Genomic DNA, 20,801 nt, shown 5'->3' on the forward strand with positions numbered 1-20,801 from the left:
TACGTGCGATAACACTCCGCATTGAAAGTGATGGGCATGACACAAGACGAAGGAGCTTGTGTCAGGAGCACGACACACTCGAGGGTGCTCGCTGACAGTTTAAATATCATCTCCCTTAACATTAAAACATCTGGCTTGTTTTTGGTGTCAGCAACAAATAAACCTCTTTTCTCCCGACCAACTCATCAATTTTTAGGAGTATGCAAATGGAAAGCGTCCCGGGGAGACTTCACGGTTAGAACGACCGGGCAATATATTCTCATTAAGGCATTCTTTCTTTAAAACGCAGAAACTGAAGCTGGGATATTCATATTTATAGTCCCCGGCCATTGGAACAAATGAGGCGCTTTTGTCAAGGGAAGGCTTCCAGTCTTAATCGGGTCTCCCACCTACCTTCACGCCCCTCCGCTGGGTCCGTGGGGAATGCCATTGATTAAGTCACAAGGAGTGACGGCCCTGTGCCACTGTGCTCAGCCCCTCGCTCCTCTGACAAGCCAATACTTCACCAGGCTCATTCTCCAACTTCCACTGTCGCCATTTCCTTTGCTGTCAGGGGAACACGCCCATCATCACATCCGTGATTTCACAGACTAGTGGCGGCACAACTCCTTAGCTCTAACTGACTAGCATGTCCCTACAAGACAGCTGGCTGACCCTGGCTCTGATTCCTCTTGTTGTATACAAGTTAAATGATCTGGGATGGAATATATGCTGCATGGTGCAAGTAAAGATTGCATACGACTTTAAATGGTTAAAGCTAAATTTATATCTACTGTTCATATTGTCTAAAAAGATATAGGTTTTAGACTATTTTGGCTGTAACATTGTACCAGTACTATGATTCAAGTCTACAACAAGCCCCTTTTAGAGCAGTTCTTAAATCACCCCTTTATCAAACTTTCCTCTAAATAGTGTGCTTATCTTTTACTGCTGTGGTTCTTTTTCAATTTATTTGAGCAAACTTCCTTTGTCACTGGAGGAGCTTTGTTGTATTTCAGCTTCATCTATTGTAAAGTAATTTACAATAGATAGGCTTTCAAAGTAGCTCTCCTCAACACTACTTGTGTGATTATTTCAAATTGCAGCAAACTCTTGATGTCAGTGAAATTGTTTGATTTTAAATTATTGTTTTGAGGGAGGGGTTAGCAGCTTCAAGAGCCATGAGCAATCATGCAAATGGTCTCTTTTGTAGACAATTATGACATGATTTAATTCATTTATCTTCCCTTTCAGCTTGTATTCTATTTTTAAGACAGCTTTATTAACTACCAAATTTTCAAAACCCCAGCTTGTAGACACACACATTCACAGAGGCAGGGGTAAATAACTCACTCTCAGACCCCGATTCGAGTCTGTTTCCATGGGCAATTTGGTGAACTCATGCTCATGCTCATTATTAGTCTGTCAACTTTTTATCTCCCCTAAGACCAAAAAAGGAAAGTTTTGACAGGTAGCTTGAGCTCCTAATGCATAGCCAAGTTTTTTTTTTTACTCTGTATTAATTCACATGTTGAGAAGAAAACACTTCCAAACCAGGCCTCTTCATCTTTGCCTTGCTAATCTTTAACCATGGGGTGTGTGAGTTTTACTGGAGACTTATTGGGTGGTGTTACCACAGCCCCATGTGTATGTGTGTCATACACACAAGCATAAATGCATGCCTGTGAGTGTATGACAGCATGTCTATACACCTTTGTCCATGTGGTAATATGTGTGTGTTTAACAGCATGAACGACCACTCTATGTCCTTCTCTCCTGAGAAGTATGAGCCCCTCTGTGCTCAGTCAACTTCAGGTCATAACTTACCCTTTATGTGGCCCCTACTTCCTCCTTCCCTCCCACAACTTCTCTCCTCCTGTCTTGCTTTGATTATTCCATAAGCAAAGGTCCAATATTAGGTTTAACATTTACATTCTCTAAATTATCAATCCAAAATGCAACTACATGATGTGAAGTAGATGATTTGAGAGCTGTTTGTGTCGGCTCTCAGTCTTTGAGGTAAATCACAAAGAGCAAAAACAAAGAAGCCTCTTGGATGAGGTGAAGCTCCAGTTGATTCTCTATTTTTGCTCTTCCTGATTTGAGACCTTCATATTACAAACAGATAAACATGCAAATTACAGATTACAATGAAGCCCACGTTTTGATTCCTGCTTAAAGTCTCTCAACATCTCATTTCATTGAAAGCACCGACCGCTCCCTACAAAGCTTGCAACTTATAGTTCCATGGTGGAGCTATTCTCACCTGAAGATCCAGGTTTTTCTCTTTGTCTGTGTTGATGGAGAAAAAAAAAAATAATGGCAGATTTTTAATGCTCCAATTTATGTGTGCATAAGTGCATTTTCTTCTAAGTGAAAAAGAGTGGTATAAATAGGTCCATACAGCACCTCCGGCGCAAGTTAAGCTGTTGAAAGATATTAATTCAAAGTACTTTGGTTTGTACTGGAATCACAAACCACGCTAAAATGCAACCTACTGTAAACTAAAATCATCCAGTTAGCATTTGGTCAGACTCACTTTATTTTCTATCCGAGGCGATCAGAGAACCTCAAGAACGGATGTGTTCAAACCACATTTTAAAAATGTATCATTTGCTTTTATATAAAAACAAATCTCTTAACAAATCAGTCTTGATTTGTTAAGAGTCAGACAACCAGCCCTCTCCCCTCCGAACCCGAACCCTTGCTTTCACTATTTATCAAAAGACATTTCCATGTGTGTAGACAGACAGGGTTTGTTGGTGCCTGCTGATGGATCCTCTGAGTATATGTCACTGTATAATTCCATGCCCTCTAGGCAGAGTAATTCTGTCACCCTGCAAACACACAGTGAAGCAGACAATAGGAAAGAGGACATCTACAGATAAATCCTTTTAAAGTGTATTTTGAATCTAATCTATGATGGTTTCCAGCTCAGAGAAATTGTGTTTTGCCCTCATGTAAATAAAAAAACAAATACAATATCTGCTCTGGCAAGGAGTATTCCTCACCCTGACCATCTCGGATTTCTTATGCAGTGGTGCGGATTTATAAATAGATCATTGTGAGGGGGGGGGGGGGGGGGGGTCATATATTGCCCCTGGTGGACAGTCATTCTGGATGACAACTGAAGATGAGGCAAAGCATGTACCTCATTTATTTATTTCACATTTTAACAGTTTTTAAATGTGGCTGCAGCACCATTTGCTGTGTGTAATGTATTGGAAACAATTTTGAATCACATTTGCACAATTGAGTGTGATGACTTGATTAAATGATGCAAATATAACAAAATGCTCAAACAAGAAACAAAGATGCTTATGCAAACAGAAAGTATAACTTTTTTGTTTTACCATACTCTAATTTACTGCTGAAACAGTACATATAACAAAATTATATGGTATTTGTTGCCCTAATTTGATGTGTGCTTGTTGAGTCCCCAGGTCTACATTCAGTGTAATGGAGGACAAAGAATGAGACAAAAGACATGAAAATAAAACAAGGAGCAGAAAATAGAAGGAATAACTAAAACTCAAGACTACGGTTGGTGAAGTATGGATGATGGTAATCTGTAATATAGCCATTTAATCTATAACTTCACACTGAAACCACAGTGCCATCCTGTGGCCTATATGCGTTTCAAAAATAACAAATTATGAAAAAACACACCTGGCATTTATTACCAAACTTTCACGTCTCACAAAAGGGACTACAGCACATGAATCATGTTTCATTTGAGCATTTAAAAAAACATTTCTTCTCAATTCCTCTTTACCAATCCACTGATGCTGGCTTAATTCCATTGTGATGTAATTCTCATGTGTAAAATAGACATGTCAATAAAAACCTTCGAGCAAATCAAAGAGCCAGTTATAAATAAATTACCAAATTAAAAATCAAACCTAACAGACGACATTTAGCATTGTACAACATTTTCTACAGAAAATATACTGAAATTCTCCCGAGGACACATGAAGCGGCAGACTTTAAATAAGGATATAATATTGATATTTGATCATTGGTTTGTCTTTGGAGGTAAAATTACCTACAATATATAAGATTACTATGATGGAATCCTAAATAATTTAGCAGTGCAATGGTTGATGATTTAAATAAGATAACACTAAATATGTTAATCATTTCTGCAACTCCAGGTCAGTACAAAATATAATCACACACAGCTCAAACAGAACCCCTATGCTAATACACATTAAAACTAGTTTTACTTCATCTAAATACGCCCTTTCATACAGGAAGTCCAAAACTTGCTTCCAATACAATTTCAAGGTTAATTGCTTAATGATGACGGTTGTGAGAAATTCCAGATTAAGTGATACGTCCAAAATATGGAAACATGATGGGTCCAAATACGCAAATGTCATTTCTGGTTCACATTGTGACAGTGGATTCTTTGTCGCCCTGTTTCCTAAACTTTGCCATAAATGTCCCATCATTCCGTTGAGCTGTTTTGGAGAGGCTACATTTGATTAGCGTTGTATTGTGGGCTGGAGTGCTGACTCTGCATGGCTCCAGAAGCTGCCTCCATGGCGGCCTGCTGGGCTGCTGCCTGGACATGAGGATTCTTCCAGGCTCCTGTGGCCCACTCTTCCTGAGCTTTGGACATGCTAGCCCCACTGCCACGGTAGAAATTATGGATCTGAAAGGCAATGTCGCGTGAAAGGTTACCAGCAAATCTTAATCTCTGTAAAATATGCAATTTTAATAGCTCCCATTGATTAATTTCAATTAATTTAACATGGATGATCTGTCGCTGAATGCTATAATCAATACATCAGTAAAGGCGATAAGGTTTATAAGGTCAAACAAAAAGTAGAGCTGACTAGAAATGTTTTTGTTTACATTCGTGTGAGTTCATTCATTCATTAATTTTCTTAACGGCTTAATCCGGGTAACGAGTGTTGCTGGAGTTTATCACAGCAGTCAACGGGCGAGAGGCGGGGGCACACCCTGGACAAGCCGCCAGTTCATCGCAGGGCCACACATAGACAGAAAATCATTCACACACACACTCAAGCCGGAGAACCCAGAAAGAACCCACGCAGACACGGGGAGAACATGCAAACTCCTCACAGAAAGGCCCCGAGTTGAATTTGATCATGTGACGTTCTTGCTGTGAGACAACAGCACTACCCATTGTGCCACGATGCTGCCCGGAGTTAATTCGATTAAACTCATTTTTTGAAGTCAGATTTGTATTACCGTAGATGTAGTACTAGATATCTGAAATGTAATACTAGATCTTCTACATGTAGTATTAGATAACTGGCATGTAGTACCAGATATCTATAATGTATCACCAGTTATCTGAAATGTGTTTTTTTCTTGGGGTTTGGGGTTTTTTTTTTCTTCTTTAAAAGCATTTTTATGGAGTTGTTCCTCACCCAGTTCAAGTGTCTGAGGGTAGACGGTGTTACACAGTACAAATTGTAAAGCCCCTCGGCAAATGTTTGATAGTACCAGATGTGGAAATGATAATATCTCCAACTGCTGCTACGACTACAGATAAATGTTTAGTACATGCTTGGAGGCGACTTCCAATCTTTCACTGGTTATGATCTATAACCTGAACCTTTTCTCTCTTTCACAATAAAACTCTGTAACTTGACAAAGACACTATGGAAGATACACTGTGTCCAATAGTTCCCCTTAGTGGGAAAATAAAAGAAATCATTCTTACCCTGGTGAGGGCAATGAAGGACAGTGAGGCCACTGCAGTGAACATGATGGTGGGCACCAGCATTATCAGTGCAATTAAAATGTTATAGCTGAAGAAGGAGATTGTTGCCAGCCAGCCACTGAAAAGGCACAGATGACCATTATTACATTTCCATCAAATAATCTGATGAAAAAGAAAATACATCCATAATTAGCTGTTCCTGGATTATCTGTTTGCCACTGTCATGAAACTACTTCTTAACATCTACTGTAGACATTAAATGCAACTAGTTTGGTTGAGCTGAAGTACTGAGATATACAGTAAGGTCTGAAGGTTTCATAGCTCACGGGGCAATCAGAATGTACATGGTGATAAACTTGATATGGAGGCTATCATAAAATTAATTTCTGATTATCAGCCTGAGTCTCATGGCATTTTAAAGATCTCTTTAACAACCTCTCAAAAATCGAATAGCAGGACTATCATTAAACTTCGATGAGAGCAATTTCTGTGAGCAGGGTATTTAAAGGTTAATACCCCCACTGGAGTTACTTCTTGAACTCCAAATGTTTCAAGTACCGTATGAATTTTATGCTGGCATTTAGTTTCACTTATTTTAAGCAAAATGTATCTGAAAATAATCAAATACAGAGAACTGTCGTTACAAAACAAAACTAAATTACCATTTTCTTTTCAAGACTACAACATAGAAATACATAATTCAAATGAAACAAATGCACACTAATTAGATTACGGTAGGTTATGTATGTTATTATCTCTAATATTCTGAATAGTGTGACAAAATTGTAAGTCATTTCAAATGATTAGGAACAGATATGTCCCACGCATTTTCAATCTTACCATACTCCCCATCCTGGGATTCCTATAGTTTGGATGATGCTGATGCCAACTTGAGCCATGAACACAAAAAAGAAAAGCATAAAGTTGAAGGAGCTGTCACTCCTAGGGAAAAAGAAAACCAACAAATATGTAAAAATGTGTGCAAAATTTGCAAATCACTGCAAACTGTTTTTATTGATGTTCCAGACAGCAATCTCTTTGCTGGAAATTGGCTTGTGATCCCTCGTCGGGGTTGGGAAATGCTTTTTTTTGTATGGGCGGAGCAGTGGCGTAATGAGTAACACCACCAACTGAGGATCTGGGGCTGATTTATGCCAAGTTTGCAAGCGGGGTGAATAAGTGATCCTCAAATTGCCTATGGGTGTAAATGTGAATGTTTAGTTTTTTTTATTTGTGTTCAAATGGCAAATTGTTCAGGGTTTGCACCACCTCTCCCCCAATGTCAGCTGGGATGGGCTCTGGAGACTCTGCTACTTCCCTGTCAGTAAATCAGACCCTATCACGATGTTACAACGGTAAAGGGCACAGTAGTGGTGTATGTCATTTTCATAACATATTCGTATGTTGCTTAATAATTTACTGTGTTTACTATATTAAAGCACTGATGGGGCAACTCTGGACATGGGTATTTGTGTATGACTCACTTGAAGGCCTTGTAGATGCTCCTGAACCAGCAAACATAAGAGCAGGGAGTGAACACGAGAAGCCAGATAATGGCCAGTCCAAAGTTGGTCACACCACCTCCACCAAACATCCACGCAAAGCAGCCAATGAGATTCACTGCAAGAGTAACGCTATTCACTGAGAGACAAGAACACAAATACTGCATTTCAGGTATATGTGCTAAAACAGTATTCATTGCTTACACACAAGCACATGCAGACAGACATGCAGGAGAAAAAGAAGAAACAAAACACAACCAGGTGAGGTGGATGTGAAGACAGGGAAAACAATTATATATATATCAACTTACAAACAAAATGCGGTGTTCACACATATTGCAGTGGTTGACTTATGGAAAAATGGCATACAGTAAAGTTTAAATAAGAAAAAAATGATCACAGCCAAAAGCGTGTCGGGCTTTGAATACCTGCTTAGGGTTAATGTTTAGTAGAAGAAAAGATGCCTGAAGAAAGAAAAGCATTTAGCTGCAGTGACAGACGGCTCGGACACATGATTACTATTTCAAATAGAAAATACATCTTTAGTAGAAAAGCAATGTTTGCAGCAGGTTTAACAGAATGCAAAGGAACTTCTGGGCCTGCTTCACTTGAACATTTTCCCTGTATTGACACTCCATCTCCACCTTTAATTAATTTTTAGTTATGTTCACATCGCTCTATCTTTAATTGCCTTATTGTCCTCTTTTTGACTGCTGGGGTTTGTCGCCGCATCTATGCAAATGTTCCTCCGGTGCAGAGCAAACCCCGGCATCGTTGTGCTGCTTGTTTATGATGTAATAAACTTTGATGAAAGTGCTTCTGGCAAAAACTGTTTAACACAATTTCAATGTTAACTGCTCTGTTCAAACCACAGCCATCTGGTCAGCGCTACGACTCATTAGCAAATAAACCAGTCAGGATAACAGCCAATAAAAAAGAGAAAATCCTTTTAGACCAAGGGAGTCTTGTAAAACATTGCCATTCTGTCACATATTTCTTATCATGAGTTCACAACAGAGAAGACTGTTTATGGGAGCTCCAGGAATCCTGATTGTTTTTTAAGGCTTCCATTATATACGTTGCCACATAAGCAGAAAATAATAATTTTCACAGAAAGAATCTGTACTTTCCATACGACTGTGCTGCAAGCATAATGCCACAATCAAACCTTAAAACAACAGAAGATCACTCTGAGCCACTTACACATCCACAGGTGGTACATCTTCTTGCACATGCTGCGGTGCTGTTCCGGGATCTCATCAAAGTCCTGGTAGAAGCACGGTTTGAGTGGGATAAATCCCGGTAGCGGGGGAAAGTTGGGCTCTGAGACAAATCATTCCAGAAAGGTCAGATTATATTTGGCTGCAGGTTTTAGAGCAAGAAAGAAATCGGGTAAGGGTAGCAAAAATATAAAATAGAACATATAATATATAATAGACAGGAAGGTTCAGGGTTTAAATCCAATGATACTATGATTACCACACAATCATGCACAGGTGAATAACAGTTCAAGAGACTTGGAAGCAACATGATTCGACCCCATTTTTTATTAAGTATATTGTCAAAATAAAGTCTTATCCAGCTGCTTGTAAACATCAACTCAAACAAGATCAGTTTAAATGGCTCAATGAAACAAATATTGAGGGTTTTTTTCCCTTCCTTTTCAACATAAATTCATAAATTCATAATTGAATAGCTTTTAATGACCATTTTAGAAGTATTCAACCACCTGGAATAACTTCCCTCAAAAGCGCACACCCGAACAATAGAGTCCCAATGTTTTGTTTTTGTTTTGTTTGCTTTAAGGCCTAAATTTCCTGACCTGATCACCAGGATGCAGAAGAAATATGTGTGCGGAAGCTGAAGCTTCAACGCCATTAGACCAGAATGGCCAATGAAGCCGAGCGAACTTGGCTTCAGAGGAAACATACCTGAAACATTCTGGCCAGGTTGGGGTCACAGCTTTCTCACATAAATTACAAAGCCAATCTCTGTTGGGATTTTGAGATGATGGTTGAGGTATACAGTATAAATATAATGTTGTATTGAAATGTTTCAACTGGTCATGTGTGATGTCTTTGCAAACAGCACGGCATGTTATGTTTGCCAGTAAACCCAAGTACACAACTAAGGTTGAATAATTATGGATCACTTACCTGCCATGGGGATGATGTGTGGAGCTCGCTGACCAGATATCCTCTTTCTTCAGACTCTTGGGCTTATTAAATTAGAGGAAGCTGGAGGTTAGGTGTTTGCTGTGCTTTGCATGACACGGATGTGCCAGTAGATCTAATTGACCCAGCATGGCATGCTTTATGGTTAATACCTCCTCGACACATGCTGGGTGAGCTAACCGAGGGGATTTAATGTGCGAATTCTTCACACATACTGTTGAGAAGAATTTAACAACTGATTCGTGACATCATCAGAAAAACTGAACCCGCATGAAACTGGAGTCACTCAATTTACGCATGTGCGATTATTGCAGTCGAGTGTAATCTAAACTTCATTGGATGAGAGAGAGAGAGAGAGATTTTCACAGAAAGGTGGTCATCGTGCACAGGAATTACAAGTACAGCATAATCTTCTTACCTTTCCCAGAGAGCAGCAGCGTCTCTGCACTGAATCCCGTAAAGCCTTCAGCAGGTGGCGAACAGAGCAGAAAAAGGTTTTACCTGTCAGGAAGCTACCACAGCATTATAATCCTTTATTCTGTAATGATATGAGCACAGCGATAACCCCTCACTGTGCACGATTGTCATTCAGACCAATGGGCAAATCCCTCTAATCCTCGACGCTGTCTCGTTGATCCAATCAGCGTTTAGCTCTCTGTCCGTGGTGCTGAATCTGCCCCACCCTATGTAGAAGCATGGTGTGAGATAAACATGCATATTTAACTCGCCTCAAAAGAATTATGTTGTCACATTTCCTCACACGCTTGTGTCGTTTTATTTGGCTCGTGGTATCATGAGCCACCAAACTGTCACACAGACCTTTTGAGAAATATTAAAAAGTGGCTTGAATTTAAAAAGGAGTGGAAATTATATCACAAGGAGCGAAGCCGACTTGCATTTGGTTTCAGGCTTAAATTCTGAGTTGACTTCAGTTTGCCTGCAGATGTCGCTGTTTGACTGTCGTGACAAGGAAGAAAGGAGGGAATCTGTAACTTTCTAATTCTACAGGAAACACTCTCAAGGCAAAAAACAACTACTGTATTTGAAAGTTATTAAGTGGATTGGGAGGAACTTTATTTATATATATATATTTAACTCACTGAATACATTTGTGGCACTACATAAAAAAAAGTAATGCAGTAGGTTGGTGATGGCAGCAAATATTCAAGCATACTGTGATGGAAGCCACGTGAGGTCACATAATAAAATAAAACTTGTTTCCTTTTAATGTTTCTATGTATTAATAGAAAAGTTAAGGCAGATGGGCTTTCAATAAAACAACTGCGTATGCCACATATTTAACTCTAATGCAAATGTAAACCTACAACACAAATATCCTCATGGTCCAGGCACTTGTCTTGACGTTTATTCATTGTATGTCAAGAATTGTACCCACATAAAATATGTAAAACTTAGAATTCATTGATTCACAGAAAGCAATTAGTCACTTTACCTCACAAACAAAATAATAATATTGTTATTACTTGTATTTAGGGGTGGCTTAGTTGGTAGAGTGGGTCATCCAGTGACCAAAAGGTCGGCAGTTCGAATCCCTGCTCTGACTGTCCTCATGTCGAAATGTCCCTGGTCAAGACACTGAAACGTAAATCTCTCCCAGTGAGCCTGGCAGCACATTGAATGGCAGCAGTCGGCCATTATATGAATGTATGAGTGAATGAGTGAAGGTGAGGCTTTGTAAAGCGCCTTGGGGCATGAGAGTGTAGAAAAGCGTTATATAAGTGCAATTGTACAGTGTTCAACTGTACAAGGTGCTGCTAAACAGCACGAATGATCATGCGGATCTTAAATGGTTCTCAACAACTTCATTGTCTATCATAAATATATTCTGAATTTAAGTTTCATGCTGGGTTGTGGAAGGAATGACATCCAGCATAAAACTTTGCCAGAATTAAGCATATAATTGACTCGAAGGTTGATTTGCAGTGGCAACCCGTGGCGCGACAAGTCGGAAGAAGAAGAAGATTGTTATGACTGCCCGATATGTTTTAATGTGCCTTTTGTCGCTGTTTTGTGTTCGATCCTGGACGAGTCTCCTGTTAATCACAAGGTTACATGAAAGGAAAGAACCAGGCACATTCATGCATATAGTTTTTTTTATTTTGTTGTAGAGTACCTTTTTTGTGTGTGTTGGGGGGGAAGTCACAGAACAGGAAGGGAACCCATGCAGACGCTGGGAGATCATGGAACTCCACACACAACAGTCCCAGATGGATCTGAACCAAGGACCTTCTGGCTGTGAGGCAAGGCGCTACCCACCACACCATGATGTTGCCCTGTCCCAATTCAATGCAGATTCTCACATTATCTCCTCAAAGATCAGTCTCACTCAGTGGCCAGCTGCAAACTCGTTTTGCACATTTATGGCTTAAATGTCAAGAAAGTAACATGAAATGTGAAATAAACATCTTCTATAAAACTTTCAAAATAAGGCACAAAAACCTTTCACATATGAACTATTTGGCCAACATCTATTTATCTATTTTATCTAGATAAGATTCTGACATTTTGTTCGGGCACAGCTGCATTGGCCTTCAACAGAAATCGACACTAAATTATCACCTGGTCTTGCTTTTTTTGTCTTTTTTGCTCGCTTTATCTTTCTCCCTGTGTCTCTGAGCCCTCCACAGCAAACAAGGCCGCCAATGCCTTTTATTTTGACTTTGCAAGCTTTGACAAGGATTCTGTTTCAGCATCTGTTTTTGAAGCTACTTCAGACAAGGGTTGCTTCTCTCCTATTTGCTGTATTTACAGATTCATACCTTTTCACTCTACAGCCGCAAACACTACTTCACTGTGAAACAAGATGGTCAACATTCTCCCATGAGCTTTCTCAATGCAGCACACTTTCTTCTTGGCTGATTGCATTGACATTCTCTACGATGAGATATACAAAGAAGGCAGGATGCTAGAATAGTGTTGATTAAGACCTTGAGAAACAATAGTATAGGAGCTTGGAAATAAAACCCAGCATTGTATAGAACGCACAAAAAAATCCATTAATGGATCAATGTATAAAAATTAAATATTTAAAGTGAGATTCTTGGTAATACGCGAAATGCATTATCCACATGAAAAATGAAACTGTATTATGAACGAACGCAAACAAACATTTTTATCCTTTTCTACATTTTGAATACATTAGTGCCTTTATTTATTTTCATCAGTGGGTGTGTAAATGCACTTTAAAAGAGTTAAAAGTAAGTTCCTGTTGTTTGACGCTCAATATCCCTGCGTGACGCTCTCAATTGTGGCCCAGCGCCAGCACACTCCAGCGTCATTGTCCTCGGAAAGAAAACCCATTTACCCAGTCACCCCCTACCCCATGTGTCACTGTTGTTGTGGTTTCTATGGAGACCCTGTCCTTCAGACCAAGCATGTGGAGGGCAACCTTCCAGCGGAAGGAGTTTGAATAGCATTGTGAAAATCATGCACCAACTTCATTTACATATCCAAACATGGACCATGTTTTATAGTAATTGTTCCGTAAATATTTCACAGCTGTTGGTTAAGCCACCTCAAAATGGAGTCCACATATATGATTACTACATTTTATTCTAATTACCGTAATAGAGGTTTAGCTGATTCTCAACCAAAGGAGAATAAATGACAAATTTAATTGTTCTATGGGAATTGAAAACGCGTCCTTTGCAGACAGGGGATTGTTCAGCATTCAGCATTGCTCCCTTTGCAGCACAGGTATGAATGATGCATGTGTATGTCTAGATTTGATATGGTCACTTCTCAGCACCTCCAGCTGAGGGCACTGCTCCATATGTCTGTGAGGCCACTCCTGTGGTATTTCCTTATCTGTTCAAGCTGCTGTCAGATGGAGCAGTGCGTCTTTAACCTTGGAGAACATGAAAGTCAAATACCGTCGAGCAGTTTGGGACCATCTCACTTCTTAATGTCGAGGGAAATATATTCTAATGCGTATGGTTCCATACCCCACAAGTTAGTGGAGGTGGTATTGGAGAAGCACCCTATTCCAAGCAACATCAAAATCCTCATCATGGATTATTATAACAACTTTAATCTGAGGTTCACTTCCGGCACAGTCACATCCGAGCAACACCGATTGGAGAAGGGGATCTTCACTGGATGTAATGTCTGTGATTCCTTTTGCACTGGCCACGAACATGCTGGCCAAGTCTGCTGAGAAGCAAGTCCGGGATCCCTCAGCCACCCATTCTTACATTTATAAACGACCTGACAGTTACTACGGTGTCAGTACCAGGATACAGGCCTTCAGGGCTTGGAGAGGCTAGCTACCTGGGCCGGGATGCGCTTCAATCCATGTCCTTAGTTCTGAAGAAGGGCAATGTGACTGATCGGTTCCACTTCATGAGGCAACATGGTGCATGGACGAGACGGAAAAAAGCCATCACCAGGAAGATCACGCGGCCTGATCGGTGGAAGGTTGAACCCAACCACATCAAATTGCTCATCTAGTGTGTGTACGATGTTCTGCCCAGCCCATCAAATCTCTTCTGTTGGGGCAAGGGTGAGAACCAAGCATGTTCCTTGTTGCACAATTCCACAGAAAAATATTCCTAGCCTGTGAACCCTCATTGACAATGACAATAAAACGATTCTGATTCTTGATCTTGGGCATTACCGGTGCAGGCAAGAAAAGAGCCATCGGTGCAGCTTGTGAAGTGGCAGAGAGAGCATCGTGATGGCTGAGGATGAGGAGGGACAAGGAGTGGGGGGGACGCTTCTTCTTGGACACAGGCCGGGAACTGATCACTACCTGATGATTATCTCGGCTATCCAATCTCAGGACTGACCTGACTCAGCTGTATTATTTACGAGTGTGATGCTGAAATACCCAAAATATCATTTCTGCAGCGCCATTGAAATGTGTCCCAAAGGATTAGGAGGATTGTTGGCTGCTATTTAAATGCAACCACAATCCATTACAGTATGATATAGCAGCAGACAAAAGGACATTTCCTCAGTTGATTGAGGAACATTCATAAAAAGGTCGAGTTGCAAAAAGGAATAGAGTACAATCAATTTAACAATGTTTCATATCACTGAGTGTGAAAATTGGCAGTATCTGCAGCACAGTTCTTAGTCTATAAATTACTGTCTGTTTCTAAGAAAAACTGTAACACAACCTTCCTTTTGCTGCCAAGAAAACTACCAAAACCATTTCCTTCTGTAGCACAAAAGAGTTTACACTTGTACTACCCTAATTGGTCTCAGTGGACAGACCATCAAACTTGTAAATCAGTTGGCCTGCTTTATTTTAGCTCCACCGGTTTTCCTTTGAATAAAGAAAGCCATGCTTATTGGGAAAAATGGCCTGCAATACCAGGAGAACATTGTTTTCATTTTGTAGAAGGCTGTTTTAATATAATATTGAGACAACAATATTTATTTAGAGACATCAATATTAACCACCGTCCATGGCAGGTTTCGTCAGTCTGGAAGGACAAATTGCAGATGGGGTTTCAACTGTTGCTGCAGCACGCTGGATTGCGGCTTGGGTGAATCAGGTTACCCATAATTAAGAACATGTCCTAGGGTAGGTTGCACCGACCACTACGTCAGCTTCTGAGAGTCTGATGGGACGTCGTTTCACCCCAGGCTCTCTGGCTCGCAGCCAAAACTCCACCAGAGAATGAATTGTCAATAATTGAAAGCGTAATTTATAGCGAAAATTCTTACAGATCATTTGCACGTTCAGATTGCGCTTGTGTCGAGTGATTTGTGAGCAGCAGCTGGTCGTTTGTGTTCATTACATGTCAGGAGTTGGGGAGGAAAACAGAATCAGTTAAATTACTGCTTGGCCACAATTACCGAGGACACAGCAATGATATTAATGTTCTATTGCAATTATACAATCGCATGGCCCAGACATGCACTTTAATCAGACACCTGGGGAATGCTTCTCATTTCATTTGGTCAGCTCAAATCAGTTCAACCACCATTTTTTTCATTCTCAGGATATATTTGACTGATTTGCAAGATTTAAACATGTACTATACCAGAGATGTTCACATTATTGTTTCCTCTATCGTATCTTACTTTTTTTTATTTTACTCTCAATCCTCTTTTACTCCTTCTCATTTTATTTCAGTTTAATTGCACTGCACTGTGCCAACTGCTGGACAGCCCAATTTCATTCAGGATTGAAAATATCTTTCTAAGTTCAAAGAAAGCATTGATGCTCATTTACAGGGTAGCGCTTCAAGTCACTGACGTGCATGTGTCCAACGGATCCGCTTCTTTGTGCGTTTCTCTCTTGCTTTGGTGAATGTGGCGATGGTGATGCTGAGGGTGCTGCACGAGGCGGGTCTTTGTCTGATCTGTCAAGGCTGGACTCCAGCTGGCTCCCGTTATGTGCAAAAGCCAGTGGGTCCCTCAGCACTCAATGCAGGAGGCGAGATGGTTGATTGATTGGGATGAACACCGCAAACGCCACCTTCGTTTTTCCTTCCACCCACTCCTCGTTCTCCTCTTGTCTGCTCTGCTGAGGGAGTGAATGATCATATCCCCTAAGGATATATTTTTTTCAAAATACCAATAGCAAACACGTCCGACTGTATGCACAAGCAATGGTGCAATTTAAAAAGAAAAAGCAATATTATGCATCCACTGAAACGTGTGTCTCAGCGTCCACAGGCACAGCGAGGGTCCCAGACACCGGGTTCATCCAAGGCAACACGTTGGCACTCATCCCAGTTCTTAGACAGATCATTGTCCACACTTTGTTTTGTTCTGACAGAATGAAAACGAGCGCAGGGTAACGCATCTGTTTGGAAACATTTGGTGTTGCGCGTGTTTCAGCGGCACATCCTCTCGGAATTAATCTCAATAATTGTTGGTGTGAAGCACGGATTTGGACGTAAATGAGGAACGAGGGGTGTGTGTGTGTGTGTGTGTGTTAAAATCACCGACAGCTTTCCAGGACCCCGGCGACGACCCAGCCAGCCTGTCTGGTGAATGTGAGTGTGCTGTGCGCGAAAGTGCGCGCGCACGTGTGTGCGTGTGTGTGTGTGGACTAATAGCCAACACACACTTAACACTCGTTCGCAACATGGCGTTGAAGCGCCGAGAGACTCGACGGCTCTTCCCAGACTAACGCGACCCGTACCGCTAACAAAGGCAGGAGACCTCGGCGCTCACAGGGACGCCTTTACGCACCGGCGGAGACAATAGCGGCTTCCAGCGTGTGCACGGCGCTGTAGCTGGCTCGCACGGACGGACGCGCCGGACCCCACTGTTGGAAACCAAAGACTGTACATGGCGGTGGAGAATACAATTTGGGTGTTCTGTCTTCTGTCGCTGTTTTGCGGTCCATCAGAGCAAGGTAACGCGCTCCCTTTCATCATCTGCTGCGCGTGCGAGGCAGAAATGCATAACGCGCCGATCCGCAATCACGCATGGCGTTAAATGAGTTGTGATGAAAAGAGCGACAGGGTGAACGCGCACCTTGCTCGCTTCGTATAGTCTGCGCTCACCTCACGTGGCCTGTCGTGTGCGCGTGAGGCTGTGATAGTTGTGCGTGTCTCTCTCGGGACGGTTTGGGGCTAAGAACCGGGAGGTCTCATGCTGAAGACTTTTGTGAGACTCATGCGAGCAGAGCAGAATTGATGGATTGATTGTCTGCCACGAAGACAACTTTTTTTCTCCTTTATATTTTAATTGCTGAGAGCAGTTTGCGGTTTCGCCGGCTCAGAGTGGTGTGAGATAATTGTGAGGAACAAGCCAAAAAAATGAAAAAATAAAAAAAATCGTCGAAGGAAAGTAACTCTGTGGAGGAACTCGATGAACCCGGTGACGAGTATGTCTGAGCTGCAGCGCGAGATGCGCCAACAGTTGTATTTCCCACACATCACATAGCGGCTCTGAGAGTCGGGAGGAAAGTCTGCCCACACAGGTGGGTGAGTGGGTGCAAGATTTACATGACAAAGACCTGCGCAGAATGTCAGTGGAGGTCATTCACTTCATATATATATATATATGTATATATATATAAAGGATAAGCCTATCATATGCGACTTTCATCCCTCTCCAACATGCATAAATAAAAATGTTATCATATGGAATGAAAGCAGAACCTTACAGCAAGGCCGTATGCAATTACTTTAACAATCAAATGCAGAAGAAGGTAACTGGATACTGATTTAATGAAGCCGAGTTGGACAACCGCAGTGTTGCGTACATCTTTTCACTTATAATATTAATTTGATGTTTAGAGAATGGTCAGATCTGTGCAGTGTTTGAATAAAGAATCACCACATTAAGAAGCTGTTTATGTTTAGCTGTGACTCAGCCCCAGAGAACCATGGCAAACAAACACACACAGAGAGAGAGAGAGACAGCGCACAGGAACACATTACAGAATGCCTATATTTCTCCAGACAGTATGACCCTCTTCTGTGGTACAGTTCTGAATTACCACAGAAAATAAAAAAAGCCACTATCACGGCTCGAGTCATTTAAAAAATGCAATACAGGTGAACTGTCTGCAACTTGGGCATCACTGAGACTGTCAATAGTTGAACTGACATCTGGTCTAGGGTGTATCCTGTCTCCCACCCAATTTCAACTCGGACAGCTTTCAGCTTCCCTGCATCCCTTCCCAGGATAAGTGGTTACAGACAATGGATGCATGTATATTCTGGTCCCTCCAACCACCCATTCGCTTGTAGGCATCTAATCTGCAGCCACGTTATCCACCTTGCGGGTCACGGGTGTTGCTGGAGCCAATCCCATCTGTTATGGGTGAGAGGCAGGGAACCCCTCCAAGCGCATCACGCTATGCTGGTCCCAAATGTCAAATGTGAGTGATCAGTCTTTGGGAGCGGTGGTCATTTAAAAGAAGAAATGGCAACACCAGCTGCGAAATTTTACTTCGATTTCAGTCCAAATCTTAACATGAGGCAACATGAACAGTGTTTCATCAATTGTACCATTGAATATCTGTGAAGGCCACAATATTTGATTGTAAATGTTTTGTTAGTTGAGAAACTGGTGGAAATACATTTTCCTGTTTTCCACTTTTAATTTAACCCTAGATCTTCTGGTAAAAAATAAAATAAAAAATGTATTCAACTGTCTAATATGTCCACGAGTGTTGTCTACAGCAGATATAAGCATTTACTTAACATGCAGAAAACAAATTATTTGCAAATATTGACTTTTGTCTCTTTCAACAGTGTATTTGTCTGGAAATTGCCTGTACATCCTGGGTGTCCTGCTGTAGCTGTAACTCTAGTATTACACGATATTCCGTGTTTGGTACCCAGGACTGGAGATAAGGCAATATTGTGCACAAGGATTAGTGTTGTCATGAAACATTTCAGTAGCATGAATGAATTAATCAGAAATGTGCTTACTCGGTAGTTGGATTACTGTGACCCGCAGACTCATGTAGGGACAGCAAAAGGAATTACTCCTCTTAAGATCCTCTTCACTGGAGAGTGTGCTCACATCACATTATGATAACATCTCTTTAGGTACGGTAAAAGGTTGGAGGTGCTCTGCATCAAGAGAAAATAGGAATTCCTTTTATTTACACAGTAAGAATTATTGAAGTTTAAGTGCATGGCGAGTGGTTTTGACACATGGTCGCTGTCTGAAAGCATTTTCAGTTGATAAAAATATCACATTTCTAAGAACACTAAAAGAACCATCAAACAACTCACAGGCTGAACTCTGGTTAAATATTCAAGACCTGTCTTCAACAAGGGTTCGGACTCCAAACTCTGCAGCAACTCAGCAACATAACGCTTTAAAATGATCAAAGGGTATTTTTGACGTTTTTACAAGTAACGAACATGCAATTCACACAATCAGTTAGGTTGGCTCGATGTGGTCGCGTCTAACTGTGTGCACGCTGTTGGGTTCAGGAAGTGGGCAATGGGTGTTTTGGGAACAAGGCTAGTGGGTGGGGGCTTGGGGTGATTCTGGGACTGGCCTGTTTCTTCGTTCAGAGACAAAGAGCCCATATTGAACAAATGAAAGTGGGTCAGCACCATTTAAAACAATAAAGACATCTTTATCGTTCATAAATTAAAGCAATGTCTACAGAAAATTATTTACACAAACAGGCCGCAAATCGGATCTGAGTCCTCGCTCACAATATTTGCAGCAGGAAGTATCGAAACTCACTGGATGTCATTCCTGTTCACTCACATCATTCTCCTGGCTTTCCACCACATTCATGTTCTTTCACCTGCTTGATGCTCGTCACGCTCCCTCATACAGACTAACGACAACAGTGTTGCTTTTAGAAGCAAATGAAAGGGGACAAACAGCAAAGAGCTGGTTTGAGAACATCTGAATCGATCATGACGCAGTTCAGCAAAGCAAAAATGAGGATGCGTAAAATTAGGTCAAGCAGCGTTCCTCTCATTTGAAGCTCACCTTTGTTTTCCTCTTTTTGGTTTCAGCTGTAGTGAGGATTCGAGTTGTTTATTTGATTGTGAAATAAATGATACCTGTGATTCCCACGATGTGGTTATTGCCGCTACCTATTCCACTTGAGGAAAATTAGCCCACTAGCAGGGATCATACTGCTTGATTGACCCTGCGTTTGTTGGTGGGAGTGAATTTCTTTTTTTTTTTTTTTTGGAGTCAACCATTTATTCCACATGTTGCACCAGGGTACTCTGGGGTGAAGTCCATTCTCTAGCTAAAAAAAATGACACAAGGCGTTAACATTTGGAGTTTGGAACACTGTCAGAGGAATATATTCTGAAACATTGAGTCAGTTCAAAAGGATAAGTCTGGGAAACGTTGTGAGACACTTTTTAATCACAAAATGCGTAAAGTCCCGTTTGAAGCGCAGACAGTTGGTTATCTCTGTCCCAGAAGAGGGTCACGTTCTGTACTGTGAAACCAACTGTAATTCACCTTGATTGTCTCCTCTGTGCTGCATTGAATTGTGTGACATTTAATGGTTACTTCGCCCCTCATTTCTTACAATTCTTTTCAATTTCTCTGTTTAAATCTATAATATCATCAAGCTCAGGTTCTAAAATGCTGGATTAATGCAATGCAGAGCAGACCTCGTGTTAAATCTGCTTGTTAGTAAATGACCATTTTTTTTGTACAATTCAGACAAGGTGGTGTCATGAACTCCTGAGAATGAAATAAAAAAAGTTTGTGACATTAAACAAATACATTTCCTGAGAAATCCATAAGCAGCTGTTCTTGTGGCAAAAAATCTGCAATATTTGCAGCAGTAATAAAACAACAGTAGAATGGATCCTTTTATTTATTTATTTATTTTTACCAAAAAGCATATTTTATTAGTCTAAAAATCTAATATCCTGGCCTTGTCTTTTTCTTCAGGATATTTAGAAACATTTAGGCTCATCTTTGGAGGTTGGAGTCATGCAATGATTTGTTTCCGCCAATAAAAAATCCACCACACAGAAGAATTTGTCAGTGGCAAACATACTTTAATAT

The 20,801-nt window shown here is 40.9% G+C and overlaps 2 protein-coding genes across 2 annotated transcripts in view; one reads left to right on the forward strand and one right to left on the reverse strand.

Annotated features, from left to right (window-relative positions):
* Nucleotides 1-4,456: 4,456 nt before the first annotated feature.
* LOC137914826 (secretory carrier-associated membrane protein 5-like) lies at nt 4,457-8,506 on the reverse strand (the record flags this gene model as incomplete). Its single annotated transcript, XM_068758320.1, has 5 exons — nt 4,457-4,636; nt 5,678-5,795; nt 6,518-6,619; nt 7,162-7,318; nt 8,383-8,506. Coding segments are annotated over 5 exons (681 nt in total), but the record flags the coding sequence as incomplete, so codon positions are not given.
* An 8,119-nt stretch (nt 8,507-16,625) lies between these two features.
* The window catches only part of LOC137914827 (immunoglobulin superfamily DCC subclass member 4-like), a 32,726-nt gene continuing 28,550 nt past the window's right edge, over nt 16,626-20,801 (forward strand). The window contains exon 1 of the mRNA XM_068758321.1: nt 16,626-16,692. Within this exon, the coding sequence (XP_068614422.1) occupies nt 16,626-16,692 (67 nt within the window). The remainder of the gene's footprint in view (nt 16,693-20,801) is intronic.

Source organism: Brachionichthys hirsutus, unplaced genomic scaffold (assembly GCF_040956055.1).
Source record: "Brachionichthys hirsutus isolate HB-005 unplaced genomic scaffold, CSIRO-AGI_Bhir_v1 contig_189, whole genome shotgun sequence".
NCBI classification, from domain to species: domain Eukaryota; kingdom Metazoa; phylum Chordata; class Actinopteri; order Lophiiformes; family Brachionichthyidae; genus Brachionichthys; species Brachionichthys hirsutus.